Here is a 15,660-nt window from a genome sequence, read left to right as displayed (position 1 = left end):
TGTGTTTGTGTGTGTGTGTGTGTGTGTGTGTGTGTGTGTGTGTGTGTGTGTGTGTGTGTGTGTGTGTGTGTGTGTGTGTGTGTGTGTGTGTGTGTGTGTGTGTGTGTGTGTGTGTGTGTGTGCGTGTGCGCGAGAGAACGCACACAGACTAGAGACCAAAAAAGCTGCTCTCTTCCTCTGACTGGTTAGACGAGCTCTCCATACATGCTGTCTCAAAGCCAGGCACAATGATCTCACAGGATTTGGGATGGACTGCCCCTTATTACAACATTCCACCCCCCCCCCCCCCCACACACACACACACACACACACACACACACACACTTCCCAGGCACTACAAGCCAGCTAGATTTTAAGAGGGCAGGGAGACAAATAACTGTAACTTAGAAACAGCTAACATGTAAGAAACTTGTAAACAAACAAGTTACAACATAAGAAATGGACACATTAACTCACAATCACACTCACAATCTCTATATATGACATGTAGGTATGGTAAAACCAAAACACTCCAGACTGTAGTTGCATTGTAGTGCGACGTCCTATCGATATGCTAACATTCCATCGGCTCTATCTAATGGCGGTTCTCACACGTCCTATCAATGAGCTGGAATTCCCAGGGATCAGAGCCATGATAAGACTCCATGGACAGAGTCAACACAGGGCTGAAGGCAGAGGGAAAGAAAAACACAGCCAGGTAATTGATCTAATGCTTGGAGAGGTATTATAACCTACACCGGCGCGCCAAAAAATTCCTCGCTCGTTCGCCACTTCTTTTTTTCTCTCTCTCCCTCCATCTCATCTTCCTTCCATCTGTTTTCATATGCGCTCTCTGGATGAGGCATTGGAGAGATGGGTAAAAAAAGGAGGGAAATGAAAAAGAGCGAAAGAGGAACGAGTGCATGAGAAGAAAGGCAGAAGGAGAGAGCGGAGGAGATTTACGGTGTCTGTGGTGTGGTGGGACTGGGAGGAGAGAGGCCTGTGATCCCCACTGATGGGAGGGAGCGTCAAGCTATGAGGAGACGCTAATGTGAAGCAGACACATCTCTAACTTTTTGCCAGGTGCTTTAAAAGCATCCTGGCCGATGAAGCTGAAGAGGAGTAGTGCTGTTGTTTTTTGAGGGGTTTTGGGGTTATTGTTGTTTTGCTTTCTTTATTTCAGTAATTGTCTTGTAATATTCATTGTTGTTTCTTTGTATATTTGTATTGTCATTTGTGTGGAAAAAGGAAAATAAATGCATTGTTGGGGAAAAAAAGCATCCTGGCCTACATTCACTGCTACCTCTAGTAGCGACCGTAGTAGACACTTTTTCATGATTGTCTGCCTTGTCTCTAGGGCTGCCTCTAAGCCAATGGAAGACTTAAGCAATATTACACGAGAGGGTGTGGGTTAACAAAATATCCCATATCACTTCAGTGATGCTTGCGGAACTCGACTTCGTCTCGTTCCTTACCGCATCACTGTCGTGGCAATAATCACGTTAAACCACACCCTCTCGTGTAATATTGCAATTATACAACAGTTACCCTTAAAACTAAGAAAATCGCTGAAAGACAGATGTAGTCACTACGACCACAAATGTCCCAATTAAGAAACTAGCTAGCCTAGCCACCGAGTTTGCTAGCGCTCTGGGAAAACAGAGCAACTGAATTCTTTGTTTGGATTAGGTGGTGAATGGTGCTGGTTTGATCCACGGCTAGAAGGCTGTTTCAACCAATCAGATTGCTTCCTCGAAACGACCTGTTAATTACCCATAAAACCCAAAGACTGAACGACATAAAACCCACACCCTGAACACCACAACATGAAGCCATGAGCTGAGGCAGAGGCTGCGGCACACAAACTGATTAGTAGATGTTCATAAACAAGAGCTTTCTGCACCTCGCAGTTATGCCTCGTCATTCTTGTATATGTTGTTAAGGACCTCCCAAATTGATATTTGGCCACCACGGACCCCCATCTGAAAATATTTTGTGCCCCCAGAAGAGAATATGTGTGGAAATGGCTTGTCAATCTGCTATTTTCCTGCCATAGCTTTCTCCACAATACAGATGCTGGGGTTAAAGTGGTTAACCAAATGAAAATAGCAACCTCACAGTGTGTTGCGGTGTGTAGCATGTTGTGAACTTGTAAATCGGCTATGTTTGCTATTTTACTTTTTGGGGACACTTTTAGCTTATAATAATGACAATGCACAAATTTCGCGACTGCAGTCTAGCGGCCCTATTTTGGGCAAAGTGTAGGTTTATGCATACAAAGAAATTGTACAGGCAATGTGATTAGACATCTTATTACCGCTTCTACTACCGTCTTCTTTTTAAGGGGTTTAAGTATGTCTCTCTACAAAGCAGCATAAATGGAACGATTTACAATTCTGTCAAGTTTCCAAGTCATTGGTCATTAACTGTGGGACTGTGTGCAACTTCGTTCAGGTTTACATAGCCTGTTGTGCACCAATCTGTGAAATGCATTCAGGCAGGTTATTTTAGTAGGCCTGACCCTTCCTTTCAGCAAAAATTCCATTAGGGGCAAATGATTGACTGACTCTTCTGCGATTCTAATACACTGTGCATAAACATTACATGCAGTGTTATTTTCACTGAGTCTTACGTTTAACGCAATTAGCTCATGCTCTTTCTCAGATCAAAGAGCACGCAAAACAGTAGAGGTCACCCGTTGAATAATAGAGTGGTCATTCCAGGTAGGGTCGGCAATTAACCCAACATATATCCAATATTCAAAAGTTCAAAACCGATATTTAGAACCCGTACCCCACTTAATCTTGCTCATGTAGAATAATTTAATAATAGAGAAGCAGTTTTTTTTTTCAATTTTAGTATCAAAGTATCACTGTAGCAAAAACAGTAAACAGATTATAATCGCATCACTGTTTAAGAGCAGAAATACAGACCCAACAAGACACACCTTTATCACAATGGTACAACTGGCCAATATTTGTCTAACGTTTTTTTCTTTCTACCCACTACGTGCATTGAGTCCTATCCTATACACAGATATATAGACTATGATAAATGATTAGCTACTGATAAATCTATGAAGCATTAATTAATACTGCAAATTGATACGGAAATAACTGCTGATCCGAGCATGCAGTCAGCAGACAATATTGTCCCAAAGATAAAAGAAAATGATGTTCATGAAATTAGTATCACCCTCACGACCACAGATTTCTCAATCACGCACGCACAGGTCACTGCCACTAACGCCTGATTTATGCCTCTGCGCCAAAGTGTGTCATGCGTCTTGCCGCCTTCTACAAATCAAGTTCCACACGGAAGAAAGTACACTTATTCAAGTGGAATTGAAAGCATCCATATGGGCCTCAGAGCGAAACCATCCTGGCTCCATTAAGGGCCTGGAGCAGAGAGTAGATGACAATCAGACGCTTGTTTTCTGTCGAGTCAGAGGAGACTGGGAGGACTTCTGGTTGTTTTGTGCAGAGCCGGCATGAGGCTGGTTCCTCCCTCAGCACTCGCCAGTGCTTTGTCACTGAAACCACAGCCAGCCCCTCGGGAGACCTGGCTATGTCATGAGCATAAAAAAAAAGAATGACTTACAGGGGGAGAGAGAGAGGGAGACAGAGAGACAAATTGTGTCAGAGAGAGGGACAGAGAAGGGGGAGGGCGGGGGGACATGAGCGAGCAAGCTTTGCGCTAATGGCTGAGGATTGAGATGGGGAAGTAATTATGAAACTACTGACAAAGACAGCACACGAATGGGCGTCCCCGAGGCCTGGCGCACGTCCATACAGGAGAGGGCAGGAAGTTGTTCGCACAGAGTGTGGAAGTAACCCCATTTCCTGGAATTGCTGTACAAGCCCTCTATCCAGCGGGGCAGAGGGTTACCGTGGTAACGTGCAATAAAATACCCTTAGCTCAGCGTGTGTGTGGAGTGGGGGGTGTTAAATCTAAACAACGTTGCCCAGAGGCTAGAGCTTAAACTTTACTGGGCCCACACAGATAAACGGCAGACGCACCAAGCTGGGTTCACGGGCCTCAGCTCTCTCTGCAGGTCAAGTTGAGAGCGAGGGAGGGGACGCACTGTACCAAGCTGACCGATGGATTGCCAATGGCAACAGCAGGACAGGCCGAGGATGGAAACGCCTAGCTAGCCTAGCTGACTGCTGTAGCAACTGGGAAGCTGGCCTGGCTCTTGTAATTACGTGGAGGAGTTTGCGGGCCTCATCTAAAGCTGAGTACACACAGAGGAGGGCTGTGCTGTGTTGGTACAGCAAGATTCGCACTGCACTGTCAGCCTAGCTGCATACGTGTGTGTTGAGATGTACAGACTGAGTACGATGGAGAAGCAGACTGAAAAGGCATGCTGATTCCTAGGACTTTCATATTCTCTTTACTACAGTATAAAATCCTGGTAAATAGGCTACATTTGTATCTGAGACTGAGAGTATACCAAATAGACCTTTGGTCCATTCACTTTAGTTACACTCTCGCATTAATTCACAAATTAACATTGATTTTATTGTAGTAATATTACTCTGTAGATATATTCTGCAGCCATATACATTATTAATACAGTTTGTCTACTTTTAGGCCCCCTTTTTTGACCCCCAAAGAGAATTTAGGCCATTGTACAGATTTCATTTCAAAGGAATTGTTAAGTCTAGTTTAATGAAAACTTACAGCCCAGTACAAACACAAAACGAAGCAGCTTTTATCAGAGTAGTCATCACTTAGTTCAATTGACTTCTTTGACTATAGGATGTCTACAGCTAAACCCAAACCTTACAGGCACTTGGGGAACACCTACTGGCACTCTTTGCCTCGTGACATGGTGGCTGAGAAAGTCCAAATATGTATTATTATAAAAATATTATATAACATGTCTGCAAAATTCAAGAGCTTAGCTTACTTACTCTTTTTTTCTTGTCTACTTCCTCCTTTTATGCTAGTTTGTTCTGCCTTCTTCTTGTGCCCTGCAGTAGCTGTCTGCCAGTCTGACTGCCTACACAGAGCGTCTATGTACAGTATGCCCATATGCCACTCAGTGGGCTATATGAATATACAGTATGTATGGCATGCTTTGTCCTCTCGTTGTACTGGCATCGCTTGTCATTTTGTCAAGGACCACTTGGCTGAATTTGAACCCAAATCCTGTTATTTTTAGTTGAGCACAAAGCACATACTAAACTTGATGTGGCAATGTCTTTTGAGGGGGGTGGGGGGTTTCTGTGATTTTTATTTTGAGTTCGGAAAACGGAATACTTCCTATGTGACATCATCACAGTGAAAATCGAGGTTTTCCCTGACTTTAGTCCATGCTTCCTGTAGTTCCAGTCGGACTGGCCCCATGCCCGGCCCCGAGGGTGTTTCTAAGATTTAGTTCAGCATTCCACAATTATAATAATAATGAGCTAATACAGGTTGAAACAAATGCATAATGAACAAAATAAATGCCAAACAAAGGCCAAGTACACTAAACCCTCCTGGAAATACCACTCTCTCTTCCCTGACGACTTGGTACACAGCCCAGTGCATGAAACCCACAGGATGCTCTTTGGGTGGGTCCCATGCATAACAAGGTAATTGACAGTCTTAACAAGGTGATTGACATGGGGGGGCTGTGTCTGCAGTGTATTCTTGTGTGTGCAGTCCATGTACACGCCTCCCAGAAGTAGCTCTCAAAGAGAGAGTGACGAGTAGCATTCACAGAAACAAAACATTAGCCTGTTTTGTCAAACTATCACACAGAAGCCAAAAATGCATATATTATGTGTCTGTTTTCACCTTAGAGAGTGGTATGTTCTCACCCCTGGCTATAGGAATGGCTATGGTTAAAGGTTAAAGATAAAGTCCTACTATTTGTCACCTACATTGCTGTATGCAAGATTTGTTCTCCACATTTGACCCATCTTTTGGAATCATTTGTAGTTGGTGGTAATTAACTTAGAATAATACAGTGGAAAAGCAATCAAGAGGAGCACAGACTTAAACATTATTTTATGGTCATAGGGCACCGATCTCAAATACTCTTTCCCATTACAAACAGTCCTAACTTTGCCCGTGGCTTCTTCCAGTGGTGAAATACTCCTTTTAACCCAACATGTCCTACAATGTGGTACTCCTACTGAGTCAAACTATCAATGAATGCAATGAGTACACTAACTCAGACTCATACTGTGGGTTGATTTGAGACAGTTAATGTGACCACATAAGGGCCCTTATTCTCGTCTGTTTATTATATCCTGTTTTTATAAACATGTTTTGTGCTTTACAAAACATGTTTGATATTGATATTACACTATGTTGATTATTTTTGTACGTGAGCCTGGGTGACGGGTGTAAACAGATATTTTGATATATCCTTCTTGGACCTCTACTGTGCCTCTTGTCTCTGTCTGTATGTCCTCCACATCGGTCTACCTGTTTGTTGCCCTTCTTCTAACATTCCTCTATTCTACCTTAACCAGTCCATCGTTTCCCTGCAAATACTTTTTCCGTTATGACCCGTCACTTCTAAAATGCCACTATGACTTAACATAGCAGGCATTTACTGTTTGATTATATAACTGCTACCTAAACAAGAACAATTTTATTAGTTCCCAGTTACTAGAACTGTAACTGGGAACAGAACCAATTCACCACTGCCAACTGCTCCTATAAAGATTCTTATTAGGAGAAACTCTCCGTATTTCTCCTCCACCTTGCCTGCTGATGATATATGCTTCCTGGCTCACACACTACACGGGCATCTGCCCTGGCTGCCTTGTCTCCAGGATTACTGGGGCTGTGCTGGACAAGGAATGCAGGCCATAGTAATTCCCTGTTAATTTGCTAACCTGTTCAACAGTGCAGACACAACGCTCTGTAATCCCTCTACCTTCCACAGCCACCAACCCCCTGGTGGTAAATGTACAAGTAGTGCACAAATACCCTACCCAGCTTCATTCACATTCTGAATGGTCTTTTTTCTAATGTCTCTCTCAGGGGTAAAAGGCTCAAAGAAAGAATGGAATGGTCGAGTGGCCGTGGGTTTTGGCTCTGCCCCAGCATAAAATTAATGTGGGGCCAGTCCTGTTATGCTCACCATGTATACAATGTGTTCCGGACCTCCTCCTCACATCAGGCCTATCATATAGAACTAATGTATCGTGGTCGTCTATTACAGTGTATCTCAAACCTTTTAATTTCAATGACCCCCATAACTCTGAGAGTGTACAAATGGAACGGGAACGGTCTCAGAGTTACAGACCTGTAAGGGTCCATTTGGAACCCCGTCAAGGAAACCTGAGGGTCCCTGGACCCCACTTTGGTCTACTGGTCTACTAGAGTCAACTAGACCTATCTTATGCACCACACAACCTCTCCCTCTGTCCCTTAAACACTAACAAACACGCACGCACGCACGCACACACGCACGCACGCACGCACGCACGCACGCACGCACGCATGCATGCACCACGCAAACACACACACACACACACACACACACACACACACACACACAAGCATGTATAAACACCTGCGGAGCACACACACATCTGGACCCCAATCCCACAGGCCCTGATGCCCACATGGTTTGACCTCATACAGATGTGCACTCTGCTGCTGTAGCTTGATGTGTCATCTCTCTCTCTCTATCTCTATCTCTCTCTCTCTCTCTCTCTCTCTCTCACTACAACCAACAAACAGAGCAACAAAACACACATGGTGGCCAGGCAGATTTACTACCATTACTAATCCAAAATATAATACCAAGTTCATTAAATAAAAAAGAATAAATACAAAATCAGAGAATATTGGGGTGCCGCTTGCCTTTTTCTCTTTCCCTGTGTCCTGTCTCTCTCAACTGTGTAGGCAGAAAAGCCCAAAAATATATTTGTTAAAAGAATATTTATTAGAGCTATGAAGTGCACAAAATAGTGTTCTTCCACAGCACTGTGAATATAACATGATGACACGTGAGTTATCTTGCAATTTTCTGTATGAAACAGAGAGGAAAGGGAGGGGAATATATAGAGAAGTCAAGCAGGATTACTCTAGGCCACATAAATAACCCCAGCACAAGCCAGTGGGTCGGACCGGCGCTCAGTAAATAATGCAGTGTTGTGGGTAGCTCAATAAACAGCTTTGTGTTCAGAGCGGAGGGCCATGCATGGAACAGATAAATCATATTTCACACCAGGCTCCAGTTTGGGGCAGAGAACAAGGAAAGCCATGGGCGGTACAATCTCTGGCCATTGCCAATATGCATTCACAACGAAATATGTACACACGCAAATAGATACACACACGCACACCAGCTGCCTGCTGTCTGTCGGGAAATAATATGCATCTATCACATACCCACGCTATAGTGGGGCAACACAATGTCGTGTGCCACAGAAATTACAGTTCAAGTTACTCTCCGGGGGCCATTCCGAAAACCACATTAATATAAGCTCTTAGCTATGTTTGTTATGTTTATGTTATACATCACAATTACATACTCTCATAATCATACGTCGTTTTAAATAAAGAGTGAAATTTAATTAGTAGCATTTTAAGTAACTCTGAGATCAATTCAATTTGCTGGGCTATACATTGTGCCTTGGACTTTAATTGCATATGCATAGATGTACAGATAATGATGTGGTGCCCTGGCCTGTTTGTACTTTTTATATAATTTTTGTACTTTGCACAGCATTATGAGGTAATAGGTTAACACAGTGCTTTGTAGCAGGATAGTGTATCAAATATAGCATTGGTTCCCAAACCTTTTAGCCCGTGACCCAAAAGAGAAATTTGATGTCTCCCCTACTAGTGAAACTAGTGAAAGTAGTAGATCTACAAGCTCACAACGCGTAGATTGGCACTTTATACATTTGTTTTCTAATTTATGGAATTTCTTAGATTAATCTGTTATTATCTTCGTGGAATTACTGGAGAAAAAAACATTCTTTTGAATTCATGAAAAGTTTTGCTTTTTTGGTAATGTTTTTTGAAAATGTTTTGAAATAATAATAATTAAAAACAAAATGTAGGAAACAAAAAATAAAACGACCCATAAAAATGTGTCCGTGACCGACAAACGGGTCCCGACCCAGTGTTTGGGAAGCAGTGACATAAAGAACAGGTAGAAAGAGAGAGGCTGTGAGAGAGAGAGCATGAGAGGGGCAGAAAAAAGAAGGCAGAAAGAGAGAGAGAGAGATCATGAAGAGAAAGGAAGAGAGGAATGTGAAACACCAACAGCTACATTCCATCCGCTTCTCCTTGCACTGCCTGCAGCACTTTTACATTGTCTTCTATTCTTTTGTAGGACTCCTCTGTTCAGAAGTCAGCCAGTCCATATAAAACGTGAGAAAGGAGGATAGGCTGGCCACATGTATCAACTCTGGGCAAATAGAGGATGTCAGATGAAATCATCTTTGTTACCTTGGCACCCTTGGCCCCAAGCCCAGCAAGGCTTAAGGCCTATAGACTTATTGGCCATACTTTTTCAATGTAGCCATTCAATCCTTTTCAGGAGCCTATATGATTACTTTGAAGTAGTAATGCCAAGGCACTTAGGCCAGTAACCTAATAACCTACAGTATTTATGAAAATGTGCAGGTTATATCAAATCTCACATTATTATTTACAGCAGTAGTTATAATAACTTGCCTTGAACACATACATACATGATAGGCATGCTGCTCAAAGATTAAGCTAGGCCTCAAGGGTGCTTTTATAAAATTCAAAGAAGAGAATTAAGTTTAATTTTGGTAACCATGTCTAAGAATACGAAGAGGATCTCTGGGCTAAAAACTGTGCGAATTTAAATAGAACATGACTTGACATGGTGGCACTGTGGCAGGTGTCTTTCAGCCAGATCACAGCTCCTCTCTTAATTATAACAACCTTTCAACACTAAAAACATTAGGCAGCTAAGTGTCCATTTTGAATTTCTCTCTTGTAATGGGCGAACTACTGCTCAACATCTGGGCAGAGGTGCAGCCCCCTTTTGTGACTCAACTCACACCAAACAGCGTGGAGTGGAGGAGTACTGTATTATCAACCAAAGCCTAAACGAATGAATTACACTGTAGATAAGGCGTCGTTCGATGTGTGTGTTACTGTTAACAATACATGACAGGTCAAGTCAAAACCAAAGAAATGCAGTGGTTTGTTATCAGTACACTTCACCTTCACCTTTCTTCTTCCAAACACGCACTGTCGCACTCACACTGACGAAACAAACCAACTAGTTTAAATCAATGTAAAGCGTTCTACGTAAGATTTATGGCTCTGTGTTGATTGTAAACACAACAAAAAGAGTTGAAACTAAATCACATAGACATTCTTACTGCACCAGAAAGCGTGTGTGTGCTGTGCAGCGATGCGGACTGACGGTGCACACTAACCCGCAGATGCAGCAGCAGATGCCACGAAACTTTTATAATAGCAGAGAGAGAAATGTGTATATTAAATGTTACCAACTTACCGAAAGACAGTTCAACACAGCAGAGGACGAATACTAGTAGTTTGCCCGAAGAGAAACCGGGTAATTGGCCCATATTTTCTGTAAAATCCACATTAGGGTCGACACTCGCTCAGCGCCAGAGCTCGGAGCTGCTGTCTGTCTCCTCCGGTTCAAGTTGGTTCTCCAAAAAAAAGTAAACCCTGCGCTTTGGGTGGCTGGCTCACATATAATGAAGGAGAAATCCCACCTACGCGCAGTGTAAAAAGTAGAACATTTCAATTCTGTTTAAATACGAGCCATGTGCCGCGTAGCTTCTTCTTTTTTTTAAATCGTATAAAAAAACATGAGTGTTTTTTCCCTCGGAAAGAAAGACGGCACTTTAAAGTTTCTTCGCCACTCTCCGCTCAGCAGTTCACTGAAGTCAAGAGTGAAAAAAACACACACACACGCGCGTATCCTTCCGCATAATCCTTGCAGAAAATACCAGATCTACAAGCTCACGATGCGTCGCACGGTGACGCGTCTTGAGCTTGTAGATCGGGTATTTTTGGCTCACGGTACCGTCGTACGATGAAGGATAACCAGGCTTTAGTCAATAGTTAGCGTGGATCTATCTTGGGTTATGTGAAGAGAAAAAGCAGACCATTTGTGAATATAAAATCCATATAATGCTGGCGTGTTGTTGTTCTTTTTTTCCTGTTCCTTAATGATGTTTTTTGTTGTTGAAAGTAAGAAATTAACATTGGCGTCCTCTCTCCCCGTCGCCACGGCGGAGGAATTTTCACTCATTTTCTACTTCTCAAAGCTCGTATGACTCCAAATTAACCCGTTCAATGATTTTTTTTTCTCCTGTCTCCCTCGTGCATGTTTTCCGTTATGCTTTTTTTTAACACCCACGCTTTACTTTAACTGCTTATTTTCATCACAGATTGTAATTTGTGAGTGAGACAAAGTATCATGTAGTGCTAGTTGCACAGCTCACAGGTGTAAAATAAACAAACCAATCAGTAGTTTTCACTGACAACGTCGTTTCAGGTAAATTAAGTAGGTAGTAGGTAGCCTACTATAGGTACGGTACTATTGTAGCATTGCTGCATTGGTGTAGGCAGTATCAGTATTAATGTATTATTAACAATTATAACCTCTAAAAACGAAAGGTACGTTTTGTTGTTAAATTTGTAGATTTAAATATTTCAATAGGTGCACGCTAACCCCTCCTACACAATAGATAGCACAATAGAAAGAAAGAAAAGGAAAAAAAGGAACTGAGTGATTTTTCTTTATTTTATTTTTTCTTATTTAAAAAAGAATGTCTGTAATTTACTTAATTTACAACAACATGTCTGAAAAGTTTGAGAGCAAGAGTGTCTGTCCTGTTGTCTTTGTTTTGTTTGTCTGTTCACATTTGTCATTGTTTAACTGTTTTTTGTTTTTTCGTGTTTATCACATTTATATATCTTTTTTATTATGTATTGTATGTGGAATTTACATTACCTGACATTATTATTTTTCATTTTATATAACTGAATTACTTATTATCATTGTCAATAATACTCTGAAGTTGTCATACAAAAAATGCCTAATAAAAACAGTATTAAAAGTTTTACTGCTATAATGATGGATATTTGTTCATTTTAGTTTGGATATTAATATTTAGCCTATGATGCAACACGTTAGGTCTAGGACAATGTCTGGTGTAATTTTTACTCCATGCCCTTTTAATTAATTGTGCAATATGACTGTCACTCATGGCTATATAGACCACTGATTTATTATTAGTAATTTGACAAAATAGAGAGGGTTAGGGTTACACATTAATCAGAATTCCCCGCAGTTATATAGTTTATACACAAACTAAATAGGCCTACGCGTACACACAAACACACACATTTACACGCACGCACGCACGCATGCGCACGCACACACACACACACACACACACACACACACACACACACACACACACACACACACACACACACACACACACACACACACACACACACACACACACACTCATGCACCGCACCCACACATGAACCTATAGTCGCACACACGCACACACACACACACACACCAAGCTTCATAAAATGATTATCAGTAGTACAACACCAATGAATCCTTATCAGTGTGACAGATCCAGGTGTAATTCGGGGCCACATCTCATCCCAGTGATTTGTTTGTCTTCACACCCACTTAGAAAAACATTGGCGAGCCTCCTGCCGCTGGGACTGGCCCTCTGTCCTCCATTCAACCCTGATGAAAGGCCTGGAACCAGGGGGAGCAAAATGATCTCCTCAGGGGTCCGCGCTCACAATGCTGCAGGTTGCCGAGGTCAATGTCAACTCGTACTCTGGCTCTCTCCTCCGTGATGCAGGTTGGATGTCAGGTGAAGGAGAACAACAAACACAGTGCAGGCATTAAGGTCAGATGCTTCCTTTGGTTGATAGACAGCATCCCTCTCTGTTAAAGAACAGGCCTCTGGGATTTACGGAACAAGTGTGATGAAAAGTTAATGTGCTTTTGTTATGTTACTTGCCTTGGCGTTGGCCATAAGTTAGAGTGAATCAAGGGAATGAAGGTTTCACACTTATTGTGAATGAATGAATTCTCTATATTGTGCTCCTGAGTGCTTCTGTGACTGATCAATTCTTCCCTGTTAAAGCAACGGGCCCGGAGAATGATATGGCATCATTTATATTACACCACTTTTATCCATGCAAATACATATTGAGTTATCTGACATGATTCAGCATCAAGCCGCAGGCGGGGAGGGGAGGGCGACATTGGTCATTGCATGTATACTCCTATGGGCTGGAGCGGCACCGGTCAGCAGGGAGTGTTGGTCGAGAGGAGTAGGACGAAGGGTGAGGGCTCCTCACTGGCAGGCGAGGCGAGTCAGTACGATACAACAGGATTGACTACACACTACACAGATATGTGTGTGGGGAGGAATAAGCAATTGGCACAATGACTAAATTGTGAAGGGGTAAAAAAAAGAATTGGCTACTCTAAAGAAAAAGAATAAGTGAGGGGCGCTCTTATCATATCTTATCATCATAGATCACATTCCGTGCTCAGCCAATCAAATCACTATTGGGTACACACAGACACACAAAGCTGGGCATAGGAGGAAGAAAAAACACTTACATAGTATCTGATTAGGGAGTCATTGGTCATGTGATCAATAATTCTAAATACATTTTGTTGAAAATTCCACTTTGTCTGCAGCACTGTTTTCCTAATGATGTCACTCCAGATGTGGACTTCTTCTCAATGGGTATAAGAGAGGGTGTGTAGCCTCATGAGCAGAACAGACTGAGTTCCTCTGTGCTTTTCCCCAGATGAGGGTTCTTCCTCAGAAGACAGACACAGTTAAAAACAAAATAGTTTGAAAGAATAATGATAGCTTTATTTTTAGTCCCGGTCCATATTTATCACAGTATAAGAATTATTTAGATCTAACTAACCGAAGAGCAAACCCCTTCTGATAATAATATTTGAGTTTATTCCATGAGAAGAGATCAGTGCCGGACGTGTTAAACAGTGATATAGAGTTATATACACATTATGGGCGTCATCACGCCATTCGCCACTTGCGACTTGACTTTTTTAGTGTTCTGGGCAACCAGGGTTGTTGTGTCATTTTAAGCAGGCCTCTCCAGGGGCATAAAAACATAGCCAAGGTTAACCATGCTATCTAATATTATTGTCATACCAGGGTCCAACAAGACCAACAATGTTGGCAGCACTGTCTTTGTCTTTGTGAAGATTTGAAGATTTGGTTGAAAAGTGGTCCTTTAATCCCGGCAAATGTAGTAACCACATTCACGGTTGGTATAAATGTGGTAACAGCTCAGTGGGGGCATGGAGAATAGTGTGTGCAACTCTGCCTCAGACGGAAAGACAAGGGATGTAGTAATAAACCTGCATGTATCAGTGACTGCAGTGAGAGAACTTCTGCTTTCCTCTGTGTTGTTGCTGCTTGTCTCTAGCTATCTGATGTGGAGCTCATCAATCAGCCAGCCTGGAGATTTATACCACTGAACACAGCTGTCAGGAGGGCAGATAGTAAAGACTGATTACCTTTGTGCGAGTATGTGCGTGCATGCGTGTGTTTGTGTGTATGTGCGTGCTGGGGGGACCCGGCACATATATTTGGGGCTCTACAGTAAATGTTGTGCGTCTCTGTTGACCTCTCACATGCACAGCCCTCCCCTACCTCCACTATTAGCCATGGGAAACCGAATCAGTGTCTCCCATTCAATAAGGACATCACTCAGTCAGGCTTTGGGTTCTTAGATGGCAAGTAGCAGGAGAGGGAAGCAGTTTATATGATGCCCAGCTATAATTAGCGATGGCCAGGACTGAATCACTCTTCATTACTCTGCTGCGGCAGCTGATTTGTGGCCACAGAAACTTGTAACCGTGCATCAAGGCACTGGGCCAACATTAGTTTATGCATGCCTCTGTGTACTTCAGCAGGACACTTAATATAGCATGCTTCAGTATACATTTCAGTATCGCAGACCACAAAAAGCAGCATGCACCATTACTTGTATGCAGACATTGAGTTCAACATTCAGTAACTAATGGGATCAGCAAGCAAATAAGCTCTCTCTCTCTCTCTCTCTCTCTCTCTCTCTCTCTCTCTCTCTCTCTCTCTCTCTCTCTCTCTCTCTCTCTCTCTCTCTCTGGTGTATTTCTGCATGAACTTGGAACATTGGGGCCGGGCCCCCTGTGCCACCCTCCACACACATAGCAGTCTTGAATCATCACCTACTGTATCTATTGCCCTCTTTACTGTGTAAGGAGATCAGGGGGACAGGAAGTGTGTAGTATATATTTAGGGTAGATTATTTCCTTGACGCTGACCTGTTTCAACTTCCGTAAGAAACATAACCACAGCCAGCCCCGCGTTACATGTATGATTATGCATATAGCACCTTTTGCACTAGGGTGGGTGAGACATATCATGGGCGTGTTGCTGAGATGTTGAGAAAAGTTGCAGGCATGAGATAGATGGTGCATGGATGATGGGTGGGAGCTTTGTCTCAGCCATTATTGGTGCGATCATGAATAGAATACATAACCAGGCTAAGAGGACATTTATGATTGGCTTGATCCCCTGCCTTCTTGATGCAAGAAACCAGGTGGAAGGAAGCCCACAACACATTGCAAACTTGTAGAGCGGCTATTGTTCAGCAAAGACTTATAGCGAAAACAGGAGGGGGCCTAGT

At 42.6% G+C, this 15,660-nt stretch overlaps 1 protein-coding gene across 2 annotated transcripts in view; it reads right to left on the bottom strand.

Moving 5' to 3' along the window:
- notch2 (notch receptor 2) overlaps positions 1-10,830 on the bottom strand; it is a 70,405-nt gene extending 59,575 nt beyond the window's left edge. For both annotated transcript variants that reach the window (XM_080770306.1, XM_080770307.1), the window contains exon 1: positions 10,442-10,830. In XM_080770306.1, coding sequence (XP_080626432.1) covers positions 10,442-10,514 — 73 coding nt within the window. In that variant the 5' untranslated portion in view covers positions 10,515-10,830. The remainder of the gene's footprint in view (positions 1-10,441) is intronic.
- Positions 10,831-15,660: the final 4,830 nt, after the last annotated feature.

Source organism: Protomyctophum bolini (assembly GCF_963924005.1).
Source record: "Protomyctophum bolini genome assembly, chromosome: 8".
In the NCBI taxonomy this organism is placed as follows: domain Eukaryota; kingdom Metazoa; phylum Chordata; class Actinopteri; order Myctophiformes; family Myctophidae; genus Protomyctophum; species Protomyctophum bolini.
This window is presented reverse-complemented; position numbering and strand designations above follow the sequence as displayed.